General features: G+C 42.9%; 1 protein-coding gene across 1 annotated transcript in view; it reads left to right on the forward strand.

The window, feature by feature from the left end:
* Positions 1–1107: 1107 nt before the first annotated feature.
* The window catches only part of cpm (carboxypeptidase M), a 33222-nt gene continuing 28037 nt past the window's right edge, over positions 1108–6292 (forward strand). Inside the window, exons 1-2 of the mRNA XM_049566434.1 lie at positions 1108–1290; positions 5200–5382. Of these exons, the coding sequence (XP_049422391.1) occupies positions 5214–5382 (169 nt within the window). The 5' untranslated portion in view covers positions 1108–1290; positions 5200–5213. The remainder of the gene's footprint in view (positions 1291–5199; positions 5383–6292) is intronic.

Raw genomic sequence — 6292 nt, forward strand, 5'->3', positions numbered from 1 at the left:
ACATATTAGCATTGTCAGTGCGACCATGTTACCTGAGCAATTATCATAAAAGACCATTGCATATTAACATTTTGTAATACAATTTTTAAACACTAATGTATTAGCATTGCCACTGTGAGCATGATAGCATGCTAACACTCTAAACTTCAATGGTTAACGAAGTAAACATTGTACAGGTGTCCCACACTTCATATAGTTCATATCTATAGTAGTAGTATTCTATCATAGTTTTAGTGTTATTAGCTAGCTAGCAATCATTAGCATTGCTCGCCACCTGGAATTATCTAACATTTTTAACTAGCTTGCTAAAGGAAGACGCCCTGAAATTAAAAACAATTAGCCTCAGGTGAATGTTAAAAGTCTTCTAGATCATCATTAATTAACTTGTTTTATTTCAATAGGTTGTTTTTAGCTTGTTGCCCTGGGCGGGGGGGCATCTGTTCCTAATAAAGTGGCTAACATGCCCCTTTAATAAGAGGCCAATATATATGATAATGGAGGACATGTGGGGAGAGTTATTCATTTTATTTTGGGCCCAGTATGCCCCTTGTGCTGTAACAACAGAACTGGTCACTGTACCAGTTTATTTCTCCCGACACTGTGTTGGTTTCTTCATCATCATCATCATCATCATCATCCTGCACGTGATAACACCACGTCCAAATATTTCTAATGTTACAGTAACTGACTTTGTTCTGAGGGCACGTCTTCCTCCATCTTACCTTTAAACAGCCTCCTGTAACGTCTGAAGGACTACAGATGAAAAATGGCCTCTTGGTTAATTCTGACATTTTTATTCCATGTGTGTATTTATGTATTTTCACTGTGCCTTCTTAAATAAACTGAAACTAAGCTGCACCCTGAATGTGTCATGATCACATTTAGCTTAAATTCAATGACATTAATTTATTTAGTTTCACACAGTAGTGATGATTAACTTGTCCTGTTGAACTGGATGGATCATTTGTTTCATTCATGAACCTGTTGAATCTGCAGCACACACACACACACACACACACACACACACACACACACACACACACACAGTCCTCTAAGCTCCGCCCCTCCCGGGCAGACACAGGGAGACCCGCTGGTGAATAAGTAACATTCATTCAAAGAAGCGGACACACAGACAGACAGTCAGTCAGACAGACAGACCGAGAGACAGACAGACAGTTGGTGTGTCTCCTCTGCAGAGCGGCAGCAGTGCGGTCACCGGGGCCGGTGTTGGTTGGTGTTGGTCGGTGTTGGAGTCACAGACGGACCGGCGGACCGACAGATAGCGGACAGGTAAGACCTCTGACCGTCGCTACTCATCTGTCTGTCTGTCTGTCTGTCTGTCTGTTATCGATCTGTCTGTCTGTCACACTCCTGCATGTGTGATCAATAAGTCACATGTCCTCAGGTTGTTGTTGTGTTTGTGTGTTTGTGTGTTTGTGTTGTCCGGTGCTGAGCTCACACCTTCAGTCTCAGCTCAACACATCAAGTTCAAACTCAAGGTTCTTCTTTACTGAAGTTCCTCCATTCATACTTTCACTCCGCTGCTTCTCACATGGAAATATAATTTACTGCACATTGATCAGACAGCTGTAGTCACTAGGCTGACTCATTTTAAATCATTGTGCTTTGTACAAATATTAAAATATCCAACAGCATATGAAATGGTTCAAATCAGCTCCAACAAGTTCAGTAAAATGCAAATTACACACTGTAACGTTTAGAGTGAGCCAGCTTTATTTGTACAGCACGTTTCATACAGCAGCGTAATTCAAGGTGATTTACAGAGTGATAAAATATAAAATATGATAATGATATGAATATACAATAAAAGAGTGAAGAGGAAAAAGAGAAAAAAGGTGAAATTAATTACTAAATTATCTATAATTGAAAAAAAAAAAAAAAAAACCCTCAACATTAAAAATAGCACAAGTGGGGGCGTCCATGGTTTAGTGGATAGAGCAGGCGCCCCATCTACAAGGCTGTTGCTGCAGCGGCCCGGGTTCGAGTCCCACCTGTGGCCCTTTGCTGCATGTCACCCCCCTCTCTCCCCCTTTCACACTCACCTGTCCTGTCCATTAAAAGCAAAATGGCCAAAAAATAGCACAAGTGCAGAGATGATGCTGTATTTAAACAACATGTGTTATTAGTAGTTTTACTAAAGTAAAGTAACTGAATACTTTATTTACTTTACTGCCTTTATTTACTTCACAGATCCGGGTAAATAAATATAAAATATCATCAACAAATTATGATGCATGCAATTCTGATTTATCATCATGGACAAAGATATAATTTGATGCATAACGAGTACTTTTACTTTTGGTACTTAAAGTACAGTTTGATGATGGATGCAGGATATTGGATCGAGTTCAGTGCCTTGCTCGAAGGCTGTGCCCAGGAGGCAAACTGGCATCTCTCCAGCTACCACACCACGTCATATTTATATCATGTTTCTGTGGATCTTTGTTTGTAGTTTATGTGTTGACAAGTTTTCACAAAACTATTTTAAACTCCAGATCCACTGACTGAGTTTTTCCAGAGCTTTCGACCGTCTCTTGTTGTCTTCAGACTTTGAGTTACAGAACAGGATTTTTTCAGTGTTTGTCTCCAAAGTCAAGACTGAACTTTGACACTGAAAATGAAAGTTTGACTAAACTTAACTCGACTAAACCAACAAAGCCAAAATAAAAGCCAGTGAAGAGGTTTAGTTTCTTAGAAGCTGTTTATCTGCATGTGCACAATGAAGCTGCAGAACAATGTGTACTGTGCACACGTACACAACATAGTGACAAGGCCGATGATGGCAACAATATAATTTGAACTTGAATTATTTATGTTGGTTTAACTTTAATTTTGGAGCCAGTTGAGGACATTCATGTCACTATCAATGAAGTAAAACACATGAACCAAATATAAAGAGCACAAACAAACAGCTGTAAGAGACATGAGGCCTCGACTGAGTGAAGACTGCTTATTATCTGACAGTAACCTGTCTGTAAAGTCACGGAGCCGCTCTGTGGCTGTGACAGTGTTCCTGACGACGACCTGCAGACACCTCAAACTCTAATTACACGTTTACGCATCACTTTAAATTCCTGAAAAGACGCAGCTGACAGGCAGCAGCTCAGGACAGACAGCATGTACAGAGGACAGTCAGTTACCGTCTGTGACGGGAACAGAAAGACACTTAAATCAAACGTCTCTCTGCTTTCACAGTCGTGTCTTCATTCATGTGTCTGTCCCTGCTGACAGGTTTAATGTGACAGTCACCCACGACTTCCTGAGCGTCTGCATGAACGCTCGTGTGTCTGCAGCTGCTCTGATCTCACTTCCCAGCATCCATCTGCAAAACGATCATGACTTCCTGATGAGTGTTCAGTCGTCCTCCAGCAGACAAACGGCGCCATCAAGCTGCTGTTTTATTTTTTATTTCACATCTTATTGTTTTCAGACACAGAAACAGGACTGTAACTAACTCTGTCTTTATCATTGATCAATCTCTCAGTGATCTTCTCTAAGAATCGATTATTTGGGCCATAAAATATCAGAAAACAGATTTCCTGAAGCCCAGCTGACGTCTTTAAATGTCTTGTTTTTCCCAAAGAACAGTCTGAGGCAGAATCTGTCGGACTCAGGCTCAGGAGTGATGACACACATTATAAACGCTATTGTGCACAGATATAAATGCAGGTCTCTCTACAGTGGGTGAACACACACAGTGACTGTGTCTCAGTTCAGAGCTGCAGCTTTCAAAGGCTGCATTTGAGGACTGATCGCGTCACATCGGCGCGACCGAGGCCGTCCCATGTCGAACGCTCCTTCACATGTGGCCGAGAAATGCAGCCTTCTTTCCCAGGATCTGGAGGATGCAACGGATGAATCCTTTGTGGCTCAGCCTATCCCAAGATGCATTGCGTGCCGGTGACTATTATTATTCTATTAAGTTTAGTGAACTAACTAGCTAACGGTTAACTGTTGTTAACATTACGTTAGCTAAAAGCACACAGCTTAAACAATCTGAATTTGCCAGGCCGCCATTGTCAGTAATAATTTGTTCTTAATGACTTGCCTGGTTAAATAAAGCTTAAATAAAAATAAATAAATAAATAAGTTTACCTGAAACTGCTCCATCAGCCTGAAATGTGTCACACGACGATGAATCATCTCCTCAAGGATTCAATAAAAACTAACAATCTCTGGGTCCATGATTTAGGGCTAACTAACTTACTAGCTAACGGTTAACTGTTGTTAACATTACGTTAGCTAAAAGCATACAGCTTAAACAATCTGAATTTAGTAAGTTCACCTGAAAACGCTCCATCAGCCTGAAATGTGTCAGACAACTGTGTCTCTGGTGGTGAATCATCTCCTCAAGTATGAAATAAAAACTAAATATAATAACTATCTCTGGTCCCTGATTTAGAGCTAACTAACTTACTAGTTTACTCCTTCTTTCGTCGAGTGCAGCTGCTTGCTAGATAACAGGAACACCAACGGGTCGGGGCGAGAACAACTGTTGATGCGACCAGGAAATCCTCATCGATCCCCGCTTCCTCCAGTCTGCATGTCAAAGTACTCTTGAGCAAGCTAATGAACCCCAAATTGCTCCCGATGACACTTCCATCGGTGTGTGAGTGTGTAGCAGGTGGCACCTTGTACGGTAGCCTCGGCCACCAGTGTGTGACTCGTAGTGTAAAAAGCACGTTGACTGGTCGGAAGACTAGAAAGGAACTATACAAATGCAGGTCCACATGCTCAGGCACGCAGGTAATGAACTGAGTCACCTGATTGACAGTTGGCAGTGGAAACACGCCAAGAAGTGTCGCCAGCAGAGGTGAAGAAGAAGAAGAAGATGATGATGATGATGAAGATGAAGCCAGCCAGTGAAAACGTTCAGCAGTTTTCAGGCCTGGAGGACACACAAAGTGTTTCCAGGAGAAACACTGAGCCTTTGTTTACAGACGGAGCACCTTTGGACCTGATGTGTCATCATGAGTCACACACCTGACAATCTGCCGCCTGAATGGGTCTCAGAACAGCCAATGAGATGAGAGAAACAGTTTCATCAGATCTTTTTAAACGCTAGTTAAAATGTGTGAAGAATCATCAGCTGTTTTAATGTCACTCACACACGACGTCTTCCTCGCTGTTCTTGTTCTTGTTTTAAACCTGCTGACTTCCTGTTTTCTGCTCCCACAGGTTGCACTGCAGTGATGTCATCACTCCTCCTCCTCTTCCTCCTGCCCTTCCTCATCCTCACCCCGGCCTCCACGTTGGAGTTCCGTTACCATAACAACCGTGAGATTGAGCAGTATCTCCTCCAGGTCAACGCCTCCAACCCCGACGTCACACACCTGTACAGCATCGGCCGCTCTGTCAGAGGTAACGGCACACCTGTCTGTCTGACTGTCTTACTGTCTGTCTGACTGTCTGTCTTACTGTCTGTCTGTCTGTCTGTCTGTCTTACTGTCTGTCTGTCTTACTGTCTGTCTGTCTGTCTGTCTCACTGTCTGACTGTCTGTCTTACTGTCTGTCTGTCTGTCTGTCTGTCTGTCTTACTGTCTGTCTGTCTGACTGTCTGTCTTACTGTCTGTCTGTCTGTCTGTCTGTCTTACTGTCTGTCTGTCTGTCTGTCTGTCTGACTGTCTGTCTTACTGTCTGTCTGTCTGACTGTCTGTCTGTCTGTCTGTCTTACTGTCTGTCTTACTGTCTGTCTGTCTGTCTGTCTTACTGTCTGTCTGTCTGACTGTCTGTCTTACTGTCTGTCTGTCTGTCTGTCTTACTGTCTTACTGTCTTACTGTCTGTCTGTCTTACTGTCTGTCTGTCTGTCTGTCTTACTGTCTTACTGTCTGTCTTACTGTCTGTCTGTCTGACTGTCTGTCTGTCTGTCTGTCTGTCTGACTGTCTGTCTTACTGTCTGTCTTACTGCCTGTCTGTCTGCCTGTCTTACTGTCTTGCTGTCTGTCTGTCTGTCTTACTGTCTGTCTTACTGCCTGTCTGTCTGTCTGTCTTACTGCCTGACTGTCTGTCTGTCTTACTGTCTGTCTGTCTGTCTGTCTGACTGTCTGTCTTACTGTCTGTCTGTCTTACTGTCTGTCCTACTGTCTGTCTGACTGACTGTCTGTCCTACTGTCTGTCTTACTGTCTGTCTGTCTTACTGTCTGTCCTACTGTCTGTCTGACTGACTGTCTGTCTTACTGTCTGTCTTACTGCCTGTCTGTCTGTCTTACTGCCTGTCTGTCTGTCTGTCTTACTGTCTGTCTGTCTGACTGTCTGTCTTACTGTCTGTCT

The sequence above is a fragment of the Epinephelus fuscoguttatus genome, linkage group LG22, assembly GCF_011397635.1.
Source record: "Epinephelus fuscoguttatus linkage group LG22, E.fuscoguttatus.final_Chr_v1".
NCBI classification, from domain to species: domain Eukaryota; kingdom Metazoa; phylum Chordata; class Actinopteri; order Perciformes; family Serranidae; genus Epinephelus; species Epinephelus fuscoguttatus.